Source organism: Solenopsis invicta, chromosome 16 (assembly GCF_016802725.1).
Source record: "Solenopsis invicta isolate M01_SB chromosome 16, UNIL_Sinv_3.0, whole genome shotgun sequence".
Lineage (NCBI taxonomy): Eukaryota > Metazoa > Arthropoda > Insecta > Hymenoptera > Formicidae > Solenopsis > Solenopsis invicta.
In genome coordinates this window covers 6,372,222-6,387,115 of record NC_052679.1, presented here as the reverse complement: position 1 = coordinate 6,387,115, position 14,894 = coordinate 6,372,222, and the positions used below count along the sequence as shown (strand labels likewise).

The following is a 14,894-nucleotide window of genomic DNA, read 5'->3' as shown; positions in this document are numbered from 1 at the left end:
GACATTTCGAGTAACTCGAGGGTGGGGAGGAACAATATTATAGGGTAGGATCAAAGGAGTGACGGGAAACGATGAGGCAGAGGAGGCAGAATAGTGTCCCTTAAATGATTGACGGTCGGCGGCCCAGGCCAAGAGAACACAGCCGAAGGACGAGCGGACCGAATGCTTTCCAAATGTTCTTGTCTAGCGGCCTGTGTATGTACTTGCCGTCGACCCCCGGCGAGCAGGCGGATCATTAGGAGTTCCATTTTCGCCAAAGAAAACTCCGTATTCGTTAGGATCCATTTGCACCTCCCGCTGCGACGGATATGAGATAATTGTTCGGCGCGTTTGCGAATGTACGCGCCTCCTAAGCTTTAGCTTCGCTTCTCGGACTTGGCAGAATTTCTCATTGCGCGAACGCATTTTGCTATCAAAGTTTTTAGTCAATTTATTAACTCGATCGAACGGAATTTAATCTCGACCAACGGCGCGCGGGGGCGCGCGCGCCAGAGGGTTATGTATTCCTAACTTTATCTCGAAAACTTTTGGTAATTGTCAAGTTTCATGAAGAAAAAAAAGACTATCTCATATTGGACTTTCTTCTTTTTCTTCTTCTTATCTCTCATCATGGAAAATGTATTTATCGTTTTAGAGGAACGAATTGTGCAGGTAGAAAAAAAAATGTATCGAGTTCCCGTCGTCGATGTTTCTTCCCCAGCCTCTCAGTTAAGGAGTTTAAAATCCCGAAGCACAGAGACGCCGCGCGTAAGATTGAGCTGCCAAAGGTGACAGGAGAGTTCGCGGCGCAGGTTATTGCAAATACGTCGAAAGCGTTGCAAAAAACGGAAGGCTAGGAGGCGGCGAACAGCGGCGATGATCGTGCCGGTGTCAAGTCGACCCGGGCAAACAGGAAGCGAGACTTACGTCATGGTCCCCGACGCAACTCTCGGTTGACTGCGCGTTGAACTGGTGGCTCTAAAATCAAGATCGAGACGGGGCTTCCATAAATTTTGTAAATCACCCGCGTTCGAACGCGCTCGCAAACGGGAGACAGCAGTTTACCACGGCTGATCCAAACGCGGAAAGAACTCGTCCGACGAATTCCTCGCCGATACCATGTCCTCCTCGGTTGGAAACTCGATTTAAAGAGCGCAAGAAAGATCCTCGAAGAGGATCCTCCCGAGATAGCCTTTATATTCGAGAACTACTGTATCAGTCGTTTATCGCGTGGACAAATTACACCGCGATAAGTATAATCGCAATAGTTATTTCGGTGATATTTTAATCTATATTTTTCAACGTTTTCGACGTATGTACATACACACGATTAAAATTGACACGTATTTCTCGGCGCTATCGTCATTGAAAATATCGATTGACAAAGACACCGGCGAGATCGAATCGATTAATCACGCGTACATCGTGGAAAGCTAATAAATTGAAATAAATTGAAAAGAATTATTTTCCGCGATACGAAATATCCGAATATCTTTCGTATGAACGATTGGTGTCTCAAGTATTTAATTTTGCTACCATCTCACACCCTTCAATTTCCCCTTTCAATTTCAAATAAAATTATAGTTTGACAGACGCGAGATATCGCGCCGCAAATCGCTGAAATAAAATGACACGATTTGTTTACGACGAGATTTATCTGAACTTTAAGTTCATGTTCTGAGACGCGCCGCCGCTTGATGCCTTTAATGAATGGGAAAAGTTCACGCATCAAGTGTCTATTCCGGTGATTTTCCACTTTGAGGAATTATAGCCTTGATACGTAATATAATATATAATTATACATGCAAATTACACTATTCTTCGTCGTGACACGAGCAAAAAGATGACGCTCGCCACCTACGGGTACTTGCAGAGGGACGTGGATTATTTCGCGAACCTGTTTCGCGAAGCTGATAGGACGAAATTTCGCAATACGGCGCTAAGACGGCAAGGCGACCGGTTCAAGGCACAAAGGAGAGAAGGCCTCGCCTCGTGTCCCTCTCTCTGTCCCCTTCTCTCTCTCTCTCTCTCTCATTCTCTTTTGCTCACTCGCTCGCTCGCTATCTTTCCCTCACAGCACTCTCCAGCGGTCACATCATTCAAAAGGTACGAGAGGAGTACATGAAACGCACTCGCGACGCGCTGGTCCTACACGCAACGTGATGCGCGTAGGTAAAAGCGTAGTCCCGCTTCTTCTTCCTCCTCCTCCTCCTCCTTCTCTCCCCCCTTTTCCCTGCTCGTTTCCTCGCCTCTGCTCTTCTAGCTCGCGTGTGAGTTTAAACACGTGCGCGACCGCCCGCTCACTCGCTCGCGCGCTCGCTCGAAGGTAGGCGTTCACTCGCGCGCGAGTCCTCTTACTCCTCGTAATTCGGATCGTCTCAAATACGCGCTATTGTTCGACGAGAGCGGTGCGCCGCGCCGTAGAAAAACGTGGAATTTAAATTCATACTTTGGCGGACGTTGCTTTTCTAACGAGCTGCGTTTTACGAGCTGGTCCATAAATTCGTATTTTCGAGGAATCGAGGTTCATAAGGGCGTTTCGACCGCGAAACGTGATTTTCTCTTTAAATTAATGACGTGATTTTTAAAATTCCATTAGTGTTAGAAATGTTCACGATAAACATTGCAGTTTAATATATTATGTCGTGTAATTAGCAGCGAAATTAAACATTAATTATAGCAAGTCCAAGTATCCACTGATCTGAAATTGTTAGACACTGCTAAAAAAAAAAAAAAAAAAAAGAGTCCACACGTTCAATTTCTTTTCCACAGAGACAGAGAAAAGGCGGATCGCGCGCGATCTCAATGTGACGGCAATTGTAATAATTATGTTAATTACAATGATTTCTTAGCAAAAGTTACTGGCATTAGCATCGAGGGAATCGAATTGCTTTTCCCTGCGTTTTACGTGCGAAAGCGCGCGCGCGCGGCCGGAATCCTCCCCTCGAATCCCTCGCGTTCCGCGGTTCGTTAGGCATTCGTCATTAATCGACGACGACGAGGACGATTGTCGTCGTGAACGACTTCTGTTCTCGTATTCCGCGAAAGTGCACTTCCCAAGCCACATTAAGGAGCGAGCGAGCCAGCCAGGCAAATGTACGTGATTCGCGAGGCGACTATGCGAGCCACTCACTCGCTCGTTCGCCCGCTCGTTTCGCTCCGTGCCGTGCGCGAGACCTCCGAACATTCTCCTCCGGCAAAGTAGGCGGAACATTGCTTGCACGCACCTCGACGGCGGTCCTCCTCGGTAACGAACGCTCGAAATGATAGTCGTCGAAGCCAAATAAACGCCACTTTACCTCGACACGGGACAGCCAGCGAGCGCGATTGATATGGTCGAGATGGAATCTTAGACCGAGTCAACTTTTACGGGGGGGGGGGGGGGGGGACTGCGAATCAACAGCGGGCGAAATCCTTAAAAAGTTCACCAACTTTATTTTCGGTAAGGTCGAACTTAATTCCGAGCAGATATATATCGTGAGATCATTAATTAGTCGGGAGATGTAAAAAATAAAGAGACTGGCACGACCGAGATTATTCGCTCCTATTACGCGTCTTCCTATTTTAACGATTCTTTTAAACGGCATTTTATTTAAAAGCTCGATCGTATTTGTGACACTTGACGGGGAGAATTCAAATACGATTAGATTTTTAGATAAGAACAGTTTCCTCGAGATATTTCTTTTTATTTTCCTTATTTTCGGAATATTATACGAGGCCGCGCGCTGAGAGAAAGCGTTTGGTAAGATCGATCAACGTTTCGTTGAATAGCGATGATCGATTGAATTTCGTAGTTCCTGGTACCAAAAGCTTAGTTACATTTACACAAAACCTTTTGTAATTTGTTGTATGAAAATAATTATTTGCTTAATTAAGGCTACAAGTTGTTTGGTCGAAGCAGCTATACATTTAGTAAACATAACTATAAAATTCATTTGATCACTATTCAACCGAACGTTAGTTGATTTTACCAAACGTTTCTCTCAGTGATGCAAGAGGGAATGATCCAAAATTTAATCCTGGTGGAGCTGTGCATTTCGTGCACTTCAAAAAATGAGCATTACAGCTATTCGCAACCGGCGATACGCGAGAATCTTCTGCGTCGATTTTCTGCAAACGTATCTTTCGCAGTGGTCTGCTTAAAACTTTCTTCAACTCTCCGTTTTCTTTTAAGAAATTTGTCACGCGCATTGGAAAGTCCCGGGTTTTCGGAGGACCTTGAAGACGATTTATTTCCTCACAGTTATTTCGCCAAAAAGTATCTGGTCTAAGAACTTTGTTAGATTCACCAGCGCATAATGTTGCCTTAAAGCGACAAACCGGTTTCCCACATTTTCCTCGTTTCTTCATAGCCTTCGTGTCTATGTGCCGCAGAAAAAAGTACCGCGGTGCGATTCAAAGCGACCTTTGTAGGTAAACGGGCGTCTTACTTTGCGCGCTATTGATAATATAACAAATGCATACGCATATCGACGACTAATTAGACTTCATCGAAGTGTGAATATATAACATCCTCGGCAAATATAATCATCATTATCAAGCCTCTTTATGAACTGATAAAATTTGAGATAAAATTATTCACGTTTTGTTAAGTTTCACCCACGTGCATTCGCGTGTGTCTTTGATGAAGTACTGGAACTTCCTTTTTCCACGAAATCCAATGGAAAGAGAAACTTTCGTGTACACAGCGCCCATACATCAGTTATCTGTTAAACGGGACGTTGTCCGAACGAAGTTGGGATAGATAATGCAATCATCTAATCACAGCCGTATACTTATCGATAACGTATTTGCGATAAATGCATAACAATATATCTGCGCTCGCTGAATCTTCACGTCACGTAAGAAACGGTACTTTTATCGGACTTGATTTTCCTTGACTGTTGTCTGCACAGTTTTCCTCGCGGACTTATAGATTTTCCGATTCGTATCGCTTCCTCTCTGTAACGTATAAATTTTATTATTATTATTATTTTTTTTTTTTTTTTTTTTTATTTACACGGCTGATATTTTCGCGCGAATCGCGTGGCATCATTATGCAAGAACGCGTCCAGTGACATACGTCTGATTGATAAAATGTTTCTGCAGCTACAATTAAAGTCAGAGGATGATTGACGAAATTTAAATCCCCATAACATAAATTCACGATGCCCCCAGAATTATTTGTTAGTGTTAATTTATTTGCACAAAATAGCTTTTACTTGGTCGGATTCCTGCGGCTTTCTATATCCTCTCTACTTATGCGAATGGTTGCGTAATCGTTTATTACAAGGTGTAAAAACATAAAGACATATACTTGTACCCCCAGGGAGAGGGGAGGGGGAAGGAGGAGAGGTGCTCGATTAATATTTATTTATGAGAATCTAGTTTGAGGTTTGCGACTTGGCGCAATGTCATCGTTTAGCATGGAAGCGAACGCTAAATGCGACCGACCACAGTTCAGAAATTTATCGGTTCGACATTAAAATCGCATTAAAGTAATCATGCAAGTATGGAGAGAGGTCGATATATGTGTCGAATACAAATTTCTTCATCTACGCTTATCTATGATTAATAATTATTGGTACTACGCAATGATCATGTACGTAAACCGGAAATGATCAAGTTGAACGTGATCTATACGCCGGTGGCTTAACGAAACGAACTCGTCGATAAATTGTGTTTTGCATTTGACTAAAAAAAAAAGATTAAATTATCGTCGAGAAATATCCTTGACATTGGAGGAAAAAAATAGCTCGTTTATATCTCTTGTATCTATTACATATATTTACTAACGATAACCTCACAGAGATATAGTCAGCAGATCTACAGTTTTTCCGGATATTTACGTTATTGACAATAATTAATTGTTCCGTGTAAAAATGTTTTATATGAAAGCTATCAAAATGGAAATTTATGCAACATCATTGTTGTTGTTCATTTAAATGAAATCTCCATAATAAAAACAAAAAATACGAGATGTATTTAAAACTGTGTATTTATACAGTATTTTTTGTTTTATAGAAACAGCGATCATCACCTTTTTCAGCATCGTATTTATATATAAATGGAGTTTATAAATTATGCCGTAGAGCGTGACTATTCTCGGGTTAAGACTCATGCTTCCGTCAGAACAATTGTGCGAGACAGGTATTCCTTTTAAAGAGAGTCGCTCTCGAAGTTTCAGCTTGCGGAAGTTCGCCTCGCAGTTTGCCGACGGGTACGCATGCGTTTTTGCGAATACGCGATGCACACCCCGCGAATTGTATCGTCGAGCGTTTGCAGAAGGCGAGGCAAGAACTATCTTATTAATCGGCAATCAATTTTCACTTGGTCCCATATATAAGTGAGATAGAAAGTCGCTCTTCCACGTTAGCGTTAATGCATGCATGAAGAATGGGCGCTTTATCAGATGTGAGAGGTAGAAATAAAACGTCAGATATCGATTAGATTCTTAAAAAGACACAAGTACAAGGCTGGAATTAGGTCCGGGTCAAAGTATAGCCTACCGAAGCCGATCTTTTAGTCGCGGATCAAGGTGGTCTTGGGTGTCCCGCGCGAAATTGCACCGCCAGATGGACGAAAATGACGGTGTGTCCCACATTACCCGCCTTCTAACATTCCTCGTCCTTATCCCGCTCCACTGTTGCACGGGAGAAACCATGCGGCCCGTATAACCCATCCGTCGGATTTGCGTAGTCCGATAAAGAAGTCTTTGTAAATAAATTTCACGTCAGATCGGAGGAACAGAAACGCAGTTTTCGAGATGAAGGAGACGTTGCTGCGAAAGCTAGCAGCGGCCCCCGTCTTTCCCGTTTGTTTCACTCCGTTTGCTTCACCCACACAGTCACGTGCTGTTGTTTTCTCGCCTACCCCTCCCCGTCCCAACATTTACCGGTTCATTCTCGTGCAGCAAAATTTTTCACGACGCCTGACTTTTTTTTACCTTCGATCGAGCGAACGAATCGATCCTCCTCTCCCTTTCTCTTTCATCTCTCTCTAACCTTTTAATTTTCTTGCATCACGTAACGTCCGTTGCTTCGTTTAATTTCGATTCTTCTCATTCATCGATCTGTAATAATCTTACGGGAATTCATATCGTGCTATACAATTGCAATTGAGATTTCGTTGCGACAACTCACTCATTTTATCTCGCTATTGTTTCTCGCTGTTGACAAACGTGGATCAAGTCGATTGAATGCTATATCGACGAATGCAAAGTAGATTGCTTGAATTTGATTAAAAAAAAAAAAAAAATAATAAAAAAATGAGTTGAAAACCTGGTCGCGAATTTTTCAATTAGATTATGCGCTCGACGCGCGATAAAGACCAATAATACCGGAAGATTAGCATAATCGATTGTCAGCACAACAATTGCATTGTTTACAACTAGTCGGTGGCGTGCAACAACATTCTGCGAACGCTCTCCCCCTCGCCTATACACGATACTGTTCATCAATACCGCATCGCCAGTCTCTTCATTCGAATATCGACTTGTTTCCTACTTACGTAATCCGCTCTTGAATCTTCGTAATAGCTCGGGATTGTTTTATCAAGTTCGCTTCTCGAGAACTCGCGCATTGTTTCGCGTGCGTCGAATGTCTCGGACTCTTGCTTCTGAAAATCTTTTGCTGCCGCGTCTTAACATCTCGAATTACGTTACCGCTCGTACGTTTTGACCGTCCCCGAGGGACACGGACTCCCGGACAGGATAAATCTATCTCATATCTATTCAGCCCTCTCCTCTCTCTCTCTCTCCTTCTCTCGCTTTAACCTTGCCCCATGCTATTCTTACGCGCCATCTCGCTCGCCCCACGATATTGTTTAAAATCTTTTTGGGACGTAAAAATCGCCCCAAACCTCCTCCGACAATTGCGCTTTCCTGCAGAGTTATTTTCTGAGAACCGAAGAGAAAAGGAAACTGTATAGCTTGTCGTTACTCGAATCTTTCGGTCCATTGTAAAATCCAAGTGGAGAAACGACCGAGAGACTTGGCTGACTCGCTTCTTTGCGACATCGTGCTCACTAGGCCGGGTCTAAATAAATTGTTTCGCGCAGCTGTTGGACAGAGCTCGTTTCGCTGATACTCGCAGGCCAGCGGAGCTGCGACGAGCTGCGAATTCTCGTCGGCATCGCCAGGCGGATGTAAAATTACATTTACCACGGGTGGAAATTGAAGTCGAGCGGTTAATCCAGACTAATCTTTGCGAATTTATTTTTCGAAATGGCGCACTTTCGAAATATTACGAATTTGAAAAAAAAAAAATGCAAGTATTTTAGTAAGCGGCAAAATAATGAAATTGCCAGAGTTGAGTTTACGCCACTTTCAAGATAACGGAGCTAATGAGCGGAGCAATATCTACTAAGTGTGAAGTAGTAGCTGCTATCGATCGTCGCCGACGACGGGGAAAGTACATTTACGGCTGTCTTCGTATACTAAGAGGAGTATAATCTTTTTAATCTTCCTCTAGCTTTATACGGAGGAAGACCCGAAAATGAAGCTAATCGCCGCGAAACGCATAATTACGCGTTATCAGATTCAGTAAAACGGTCCCGACCACAGATTTTCCTTCATACGTAACAATTCGCCAAGCTCAACAATTTCTCAAGTCATTTCCCTCCTGAAAGTTCGCGATAATGACAGCTCTCGTGAGGTATTCGAGGGATATTCTTCAGAAGAAAAAGAGTGCGAAGACTGATGAGAGAGAGCTACGCAGTTATCGCAATTCAGTACAGGCCATTGTTCGGTGATGACCAACTAATTACAACAGAGCCCACATTCTATATAGTAAAACGCTTGTGCATGCGACAGTCAGACAATCCCCCGAAACAAAGACCTAGCGCAAAACTCGGGGGCTGTGAGATTCGTCAGGCAGAAAATCCAGGCGTGCGCGGGGTCCGTCGGAAATTACCTGCGATTAAGCAGAACTCCACTGTGACGACTAGTCGTACGCGTCCAACGGGCAGCGTTCCGTCATCCTGACGCGATGGAAAGAGGAGTCCTTTCTCCGGGTATCCAATTCACAGGCACATCGCGAGCGTTCTTCCCGACGATGTTTCTGTTCCTAGCGCCGGTAGAAACTTTTGGCGAACCTCTCGGGGGTATCGCCACTCCCCGGGGGCTTCGCCGCCACACTTGACGCGACGAACGCGAGAGTGCGAACGCGAACGCGAGAGACCAGCGTAGACGGGTTGGTGGATCCTCGGAGAGCCAACAACGACCGATCGCCGTCTTCCGACTTTTTACACCAGCAAGCTACATTTCACCAGCGCCAGCAGTCGCTCCTCCAAAAGTCCGCCTTTCGCCCGCCAATCTACATGGATTCGCCCCGACGACTTGGCATCTCGTCACCGGACAACGGTGTTAGAGTATCACCGCGGTTATAGGTCGCCAGGCTGCTCCAGTCTCGAAACGGCTCCAATTTCACGGAACGGCTGTCAGTCGATCGCCGTCGCTACGCGCTTCGGGCATATCTCCCTTTAATACAGGCGCCGCGCCGGCCGGGCGTAGCTTAAAGTTGCGCTTCACCGAGCGGATCTTTCGGGAAAAACGTTCCGAAGGAGTAACACGAGTGCAGGGACGGTACTACCGCGTTGCAACAACAGTTTCACCCAGCTTCGCAATTACCGGAGTTAATCGAACAATAGTTTGCTTAGCGGTGCGTTTCGGGGCACCTACACGTTGATTTTAGACGATTGCCGGCACCGCGAACCAGCGCATCCGACGAATACCCGGCTAAACGGGACGAAGCGAGCTCGAATGTACATCCGGAGGTGCCAAATTGCACTTCCGGTAATCGAAATTTATACCGCGACACAAAGCGCGTGTAACGTCCGCACCGCTGAACGACCGAATTGTGACTGCGGACTATGGGCTTGGACGGCCGTGGCCCCGCCGCGGTTCGCCCAGGATGGGGCAAACGCGCCCCGCCTCTCGTCCGCTAAGCAACGCCCATCGTCGACGAGGCACGCCTTCCTCCCCGAAGGTCGGCACCTCCTCCTCTTGCCGCGGACTCGGCCGCGCTCAGGCCGCTGTCTTGCGACTTACGGCGATGTCAGATTGAAATTTCATTGGCGCAATTAATTGTACGAAAATTTCTCGCCGATAATGAGAGGGAACGGTCAGCGAATCTGCTGATAATTGCAATGTTTTTGCCGTAACTTTAACTTCCACGAATGATTGGGAAATAATTGCATTCTTCTCGAGTGAATTGCATTAGAATCGGTGGATAATTCATTTCTATCATAATACCAGGAATTATTAACGGTGTAATAACTAAATTATCTAGTCAGCCGGATGCGCCCTCCTCTGATCCATGTGAACTTTGTCACTAAAGAAAGTACCGATGTCTTGTTAGAAAGAGAAGCTGTGCTTCTCGATTCCATTGTATTAATACGATGAATGATTCAACGTCAAAATGACTCATCCTGTCACTAATTATCGCTTTATGTTGACACATTTTATTTGACTAGTAATTATTTCCATCGATTGAGTTCCTTTGTAAACGCATCTGCAGATGTATAGATATTTTCTACCTATACATCTGCAGATGCGTTTACAAAGAAGCTTACTTCGTTAAACGCTGTGTACAATGTCAATTTGTCAAATTTCATTACATTCCATTCTTTCCGTATCACTAGCTGTAACGCAATAATGGAGCGGGACATAAAAGAATATCGAATATTTCTGTAATTTTTGTATTAGAAATCGTAAAATTATCTCTTATCTAAAAGAGTTTCCCACCAATTCACTATATAGAAATTGCACAATTACACGTTTTTTACATTTCATGAGTTGTACATGCCGTTTCCGTTTCAAGTAAACAATCTGTGCCAGAACCAACATATTACAAATAATTCTAAATCAAAGGATATTATTATACTCCACTAAGTTAATGAAATAATTGTAAACTGATTTTAAGTATTTAAAGAAAAGATTTAATCATTTATCGAGAAAGTGCGAATAGATAAATTCAGTATAAAGGGGTTTTTGTTTTATCATATGCACACGGGCACTATTGCTGTTCTATTATGTAACATTTTCTGTAAATTGTAAAAAACGATATTGCCTTATACATTTCTATCGCAACTTACTGTCATCGTGCAATAATATCTCTCACGATATAAACAAGATATTATCAAGCGTTTCTTCGAATCATTACTTAGAAATGCATGGATGAGAATGAAACGAACGATAGCGATCATTTTGCAAGTTTGTATCCGGGCGGCAATACGGTCCAACCTAATCTAATCTAACCTGACCCAACCTGGGATCTACGACTCATCTCATCCATCAAATTCTCGTTCCTAACGAGACGACGCTTTTAGCGATGGTCAGGCCCCCAACAATGGCCCCAATTGTCGCAACGGGGCCCCGAGGACTCTCGGGTTTATCACGCGTAAAGAACGACGCGGAAGAACGATCATCCGATTACGCGGATGTCGCGTGCGCGTCAGCATGGCGCCTTCCCGCGAACGGGGTGGTCCACCCATTGATGATTCCCCTCCCCCCGATCCCCCCACCTACTTTTCTCGCGCTACGCCCCGATAACGAGGCCAGCCCGTGCGCTTTTTGCATGCACGTCTACATGCACACGAGCGTGCGGATAGCCCCGCCCCGCGGGCGCGCGATCAAACGCCATGACGCGTGCGCCTCCACTCGCGGGACTGTATGACGCGCGTTCGAATTACCGCCGCCATACTTTTCCGATGGAAAGCACGGCTTTGAGACGCGGTCGCGGCGGCCAGCCGCGTTAACGGCCACGGTCTGTTCTCTCCTTCCGTTCCTCGACGTTTTCCGCGCATCAGGATGTCGTACGAAAGAGGTCCGAGGTCACTTGGACCGACGACGCCGCCGGTTGCGCGATATCTGCACGTCGAATCTGCGTCGAAGCCGATCGCTACAGCGCGATTATTCGACACGAGCGATCTTGACCGTGTCTCTAGATATCTAGTTGCGATGTCTCGACTTTCGGATAATATTTGAGATCTGTTTGATGTTTCAATATCATTTTCTGAAAAAATCAAATTTTTAATACGCCGCGACTTCTGTTTGTTAAGAATTTCGAGTTGTCGGATCGAGTTGAACACTCTTGTACGCGCAATTTCATAAATTTTGGGAATCCTCAAACGTTCCAATCTTCTTTCTCGGACCGTAAGCACAATTGTCCATGTTGAATTAAAATAATTTCAATCAATTTTGTTAATCGACGATATTAATTTATCAATCGACATCTCTTTCTGCATATCGTAATTTAATATAATTATAACTTTATTTTATAAATATAAAAACTTTCTCTCCCAATGCAATTTCAAGAACATTGCTGGCAGAGTCATCTGTCGCGTCATTGGAAAGTTTCCTGAAAAAAATTATCGATGCAAGAAAACATGTCTGGAAAACGTGTCAAACGTTATCCTAAAAAAAAACATGTTTATTAATTATTTTCAAATCTAATTTAATAAACCGAATGTACAATAATGAAAATACAACAAATTCTCGCGACAAAACACGTGACCCCAACGAGCGATTGTATATTACAACATGTGAGAATCAATAGTGATCACGTTCACTCGTGACAATAGAAAGTTGCTACAATGGACACATCATGTTTTCAAGTTATAAAAAAAATAAAACTTGAACAATAGGATTATATATCGGTTTTGCTTTCCAATTTATCCATTGATAATATGGATATTAAGAAAAAAAAATGTTTTGCCGAAACCCGGGATTGAACCGGGGACATTTAGATCTTCAGTCTAACGCTCTCCCAACTGAGCTATTTCGGCTTGTACGAGACATCGTGCCGTTCCACTTTAGATTGGTATATTGCATGCCACCACGTAATCATGTACCGTTGAACGAATCGTTGTGATTCGGGAATCGTGACCGACCTTTGTTCCTTCTTTGTGTTGTACTTGACAGATTGAAAGCCAATACGGTAAGCAGCTATTGTTAATAGACGCACGAACGTGAATATCAGTGAATAATTTTGGTGAGCCGTGTGTAACACAAGAGGAAAGATGCATCGAGCCATGATCAACTGCAATCAGGTGCAGACTGAGGTGGTGGCAGAGGGTCGCTGGATAGAGGAGGACCCACTGCCACATTCCAGCAAGCACGTAGTCCTCGTCATTCCCGGGAATCCAGGTATTCCACGATTTTACGAAGGCTTCATCAAGGCCCTCAATTCGAAATTAACGTCGGACACACCTGTGTGGATCATCGGGCATGCGGGACATGTTCAACCACCGAAAAATCTGGACATCGCTATGCCCGGCGATCAAAAGTGGGCAGAGTGCTACAGTCTGGCAGCACAGATTCAGCACAAGGTATCTACTCTGGTGTACTCTGGTGTACTCGGACACTTTCTGTTAACTTCTTGATCAATAATACGGCGTGGCTATGTGGCTATAATTCTATGCTTTGCAGGTTGAATTCATAAAGAAATACGTTCCAGAGGATGCACATCTACATCTCATTGGACATTCCATAGGTGCCTGGCTCGTGCTCAATTTGCTCAAGAACAATGACATTGATAGAAGGATAGAGAGATGCTATCTATTGTTTCCCACCATAGAGTACATGGTGGAGACTCGTAATGGAATATTCTTTACTAATTTCGTACGTTTTCACATGTTTATTATATCTGTAATACTTATGATACATTACAATGTAATTATTCTCCATGATACTAATAATTATATTTCATTTCTCAGATATCCCGTATTGCACCAGTTTTAGTTTTCCTGTCTTGGATCTTCACCTCGATGTTCCCAGTAACTCTGCAAACGCTCCTGATACGTACTTTTGGTTTGTTTTATGGTATTCCAGCCAAATCCGTCAGGGCGGTGCGAGAAATGTTGAATCCGAGGTCTTTGAATAAAATAATCAATCTTGCCAAGGAAGAGATGAAATATGTCAGAGAAGCTGATGACGAGACTATATCAAAACATGCTGATAAACTTTGGTTTTACTACGGTGCCAGCGACGGTTGGGTTCCAGTGAAATATTATAAAAATATAATGTCGAGACATCCTAATCTAAATGCTCAATTATGTCAGCGTGGCTTACAGCATTCGTTCGTGTTGAAGGATGATGTGGACATGGGACACATCGTCGGCGATCTCATTAATGAAGAATTGAGTCGTTGATGTTTCAGTTAATGTATTTCTTATTACTTAATGCATTTCTATTATTTTTTGCACTGAATTCTTTTAATTTTTATACTTTTTTGATGCTCTCTTATGCTTTTATATGTGGGTTTATAGTATTTCATTCCTATTTACAATATATATTCTCATTATCATGTTAATTATATTTATACTTATTAAGTATTATTTTTAAGCATTTTTATATTGTTTACATATATATGTATGTATATATTTTTTATTATTACTTTTACAAGGATACAATAATGTGATATCTCTATAATCAAATGTGATCAAAAAATGTGAACAAAAATTCAATGGACTGTTTATCGAAATTGATAACTGTATAATAAATTGTTACAAAAATTTTAATATTACAGATTTAAAATTTCGTTTGATTTAAAATAACAGCGACAATATTTCCCGTCTGTTTCGCATTTGCTTTTCATCTTTGGCGCCATTTGCGACTTCAGCGACGTAACTAGGAGCTTCAACACACATCTAGGACATTCATCCAAGTTTATCTCTCCCCAGAATTAATTTCCATGTAATCTCAAGAATTTTATTCTTCGATTAATCTCTAACTATATCTGATATTCAGTCTGTAACACAAAGTTTATCTGAAAAATATTTTTAAGAAGCAGCGTAAGTTTTTTTTAAATTTGTTCAGATGACAAGCACTGCTGAACCAATCGAATGCTGCTTGCGAGCAATGTGACTTTTGGACCTGCCAATCAGATTCCTTTCTCGATCATCGTACTTTTGAAATGCAGCCAATGTGACGAACC

The 14,894-nt window shown here is 43.1% G+C and overlaps 2 protein-coding genes and 1 non-coding gene across 10 annotated transcripts in view; 1 reads left to right on the top strand and 2 right to left on the bottom strand.

Moving 5' to 3' along the window:
* LOC105204830 overlaps window positions 1-9,839 on the bottom strand; it is a 53,397-nt gene extending 43,558 nt beyond the window's left edge. For 6 of the 8 annotated variants that reach the window (XM_039458949.1, XM_026137516.2, XM_011174055.3 and 3 more), the window contains exon 1: window positions 8,871-9,838. The gene's annotated coding sequence lies outside the window, so the exon portion shown is untranslated. Of the gene's footprint in view, window positions 1-8,870 lie in introns of all 8 variants that reach the window. The other 2 variants (XM_026137512.2, XM_026137514.2) reach the window with 1 other exon arrangement.
* Window positions 9,840-12,671: 2,832 nt separating this feature from the next.
* Window positions 12,672-12,744, bottom strand: Trnaf-gaa. The gene has a single exon. It is a non-coding gene; the product is annotated as a tRNA-Phe (tRNA).
* Window positions 12,745-12,757: 13 nt separating this feature from the next.
* On the top strand, window positions 12,758-14,478 carry LOC105204829 (lipid droplet-associated hydrolase). The gene is made up of 3 exons (XM_011174054.3): window positions 12,758-13,287; window positions 13,388-13,579; window positions 13,675-14,478. Exons 1-3 carry the CDS (start codon window positions 12,979-12,981, stop codon window positions 14,107-14,109), a joined length of 936 nt encoding a protein of 311 aa, XP_011172356.1. The 5' UTR covers window positions 12,758-12,978; the 3' UTR covers window positions 14,110-14,478.
* Window positions 14,479-14,894: the final 416 nt, after the last annotated feature.